At 48.6% G+C, this 2897-nt stretch overlaps 1 protein-coding gene across 1 annotated transcript in view; it reads left to right on the top strand.

The window, feature by feature from the left end:
- LOC104856345 (NADH dehydrogenase [ubiquinone] 1 alpha subcomplex subunit 10, mitochondrial) overlaps positions 1 to 2897 on the top strand; it is an 80215-nt gene that overhangs the window by 7755 nt on the left and 69563 nt on the right. Inside the window, exons 2-3 of the mRNA XM_033763997.1 lie at positions 1002 to 1170; positions 1763 to 1978. Coding sequence (XP_033619888.1) covers positions 1002 to 1170; positions 1763 to 1978 — 385 coding nt within the window. The remainder of the gene's footprint in view (positions 1 to 1001; positions 1171 to 1762; positions 1979 to 2897) is intronic.

The following is a 2897-nucleotide window of genomic DNA, read 5'->3' as shown; positions in this document are numbered from 1 at the left end:
ATAAGCTGTACATGCCAGTGCTTGTTTTCATTTTTCATTTTTACTAGTGTATGTCTGCAGTGTGTCACGGGAGGTTGGTCCACATGTCTCAGTTCCTTTTACATTGCCTTCCTTTCTTTTCCCGACCCCTTTCCTTCATCTCTTGCAGATCTGTACAACCTCTTTGTATTCTAACGTAATTTTGTCACATATGTTGACTTTTTTCAGTTGTCTGCCTTTTAATTATATTTTCCTTCACCCTTGGTGATTTTGTTTTTGTGGGAGATTATTTTGGCTTCGGTGTGAAGAATAAATGAGTGCTGGAGACAGGAGATGAGGAGTTGGCTTTCCTGTGGGTGAGGAAGAGGGGACAGTTCGAGAGTAAGGGCAGTGGCAGCGAGGAGCAGTTCTTCATCTGGAGAGGTTGAGGAGTTAGGATCTGGTGTGGGGTTAGAGTTGGGAGAGGAAGAAGATGGCAAAAATAGTGCTCATGTTTTGTCCATTTGCTTGTTGGATAGTTGTTCCCTGTTGTGAGGAAAGCAGATTTGGGGCTTAGGGTGTAAATGTTATAGTTTGGTTTTAGGTCTGTTAGCTTTCAGATGACTTCAGGACATCTATCTGGAACTGCTTAACTGGCGGTGGGGTAAGTGGGTGAGAGGCTCAGGACAGGAGCCTGGACTGGAAATCTTTCCTTCCCTGTTTCTGCAATGCCTTCTCCCTCCATTTTTCCATCCATCCATCCCATCGTCCCTCTGCCCATCCACTTACCTATACAATCTTCATGGAACCTAGCAGCCATACTCTCCCCAGGCTGTGAGGACTTGACAGTGAACAGAGACTGTAGATCTGCTTTAGGGGGCTTGCGTGGGGGAGGGAGCCAATTAGAATATCAGAGAGCAGTCAGTGAAGATGTTGATGCTGTTACTTTTATCACAGTAGGTCTCTTGATATTCTTACCTAATGTTTCCTAATGCCTACAGCAACCGATTGGTCACATTGTGTTGTGTGATGTTGTCTTTCAGGGACGAATTCATACCAGTGCACAGCGCAAACTGCAGTATGGGCATTTGGCGAACTTTCTTGGTGACAAGGCATCAAAAAAACTGACAGAAGAAAGCAAAGTGATAACTGTGGATGGCAACATATGTTCTGGGAAGGGCAGGGTTGCAAAAACAATAGCAGAGCGTCTAGGTATGAATTCCTGTCATGCAGAATGGCACCTTTTTTGGGGGATACGTGTTTGTTTATCTCACTTTGATTTTACTGAAGTGTTGCCTAGGTGGAGTTGGGCCTAAGGTAGGTAGTTTACATTTCTGATGTGTTATTGGAAAAGTTGTTTTTAGTCTTTCAGATTTGGGGGATGGGGAATCCATGCCAGATGTCAGCTTGACTTGGGTTTGACCTGGGCTTTGCAGGTGGGGCATTTCCATGGGGGCAGTTGTAGATGAACTTCATGAGAACCCCTAACACAGACTGGGCTGTTCTGTCAGTCATTGAGGCACCCAGGCAGACTGGAGATCCTCCTGATCTTCCTGTGGGTGTTTGTCCACTGTGCCTTTCTGTGGCATTTGATGGCAGCTGTGCATGCACAGTGGGCCTCCCATGGTCACAAGATCCTGTCGGTTTTGAGGGAATTTGCATGAGGGCCCCCAAGGTCCTTCGGCATTCAGGCAGGCTGTCTCCAGTGAGGCACGGGAGTGAGGGGAACTTCCCATTTGGGGAGGCTGCCCACAGTGGGAGGTTGCGATCCACTCCTGCTTTATCCAGGCACTCTTGTTCTCAGGCCTGAAGCACTTTCCTGAAGCAGGGATCCATTACGCAGCCAGCGTCACAGGAGACGGAAAACCCCTGGATGAGGAGCTCACTGGCAGCTGTAGTTTGGAGAAGTTTTACGATAACCCACAAAGCAATGATGGCAACAGCTACCGCCTGCAGTCCTGGCTGTACACCAATCGCCTCCTGCAGTACGCAGATGCCCTGGAGCACCTACTGAGCACAGGTGAATACTGGGGCTCAGCTGGCTGTCGCATGCTTGGGCTTGATCCTGTTATAGAATTCAGCTGTTTCAAATTGCTGTACGTAGAATATTCCGTAAGGTTCCCTTGGAGGTGTATACTCTAGTAAGGTCATTCCTTGGAATCCAGTTGCTTCAGACTGTAGTTTCATTGTGTGTACCAGAGTGAGTTGTACGGATTGTGTGGCATATCTTTGCCCCTCATGAAGCATATAAATGAAATGTGTCAAAGTAATGGAGGAAAGAGAGGACCTGTAAGGGCCTGGGAGGGAGTGGGGGTGCACTCATGAAGAGGAAGTGTGGGTCCTGCAGAGATACAGCGACAGCAGACTGGGATTGTTCTAGAGGGCTGAGAGCTCCACTGAAATTCACCATAAAGGTACAGGCAGTAGTTAGGACTTGAAGAAGGTGGCAGAAGTAGGGAGAGGCAGAATGCAGAAGTCTTGTGGGCTCCTGTGGGAAGCCATTGACAAGACCTGTGTTTTGGAGCAGGCCACATTCAGCCTGGGAGAAGGGCAGCAAGGAAACAAAATTGGAAATGAAGAGAGGTGGACAGAGGGCAGGGATATAGGTTGTACATGTGCACATGAGGTCAGAATCCAGCAGGGGCTGCTTCAGTCCCATGGGAAACAGTGGTATATGTTGCTCTGGGGCCAACACCAGAACGCCCTGAGAACGAGACAACTACCAGTTTTTGGCCAAAGCTACCAGGCCACGCTGCTTCTGGATTCACAGATGGAGGCAAGTAGCATGCCTGTGTGTGGGAGAGACAGAGATAGCTGATTTTTACGACTTTGTGTCCACTTGATGTAGCATGGTTGCCACGGGTGACATCAGAGCTCTGGAGAAGCGTGTGCACACACACAAGCTTGGCTGCTGAGGTAGAGTTGGCCCTGCGGGGTCC

The sequence above is a fragment of the Fukomys damarensis genome, unplaced genomic scaffold (assembly GCF_012274545.1).
Source record: "Fukomys damarensis isolate Sample0158 unplaced genomic scaffold, DMR_v1.0_HiC HiC_scaffold_16, whole genome shotgun sequence".
Lineage (NCBI taxonomy): Eukaryota > Metazoa > Chordata > Mammalia > Rodentia > Bathyergidae > Fukomys > Fukomys damarensis.
Note: the sequence above shows the minus strand (reverse complement) of the source record. Positions and strands in the feature narration are given on the sequence as shown.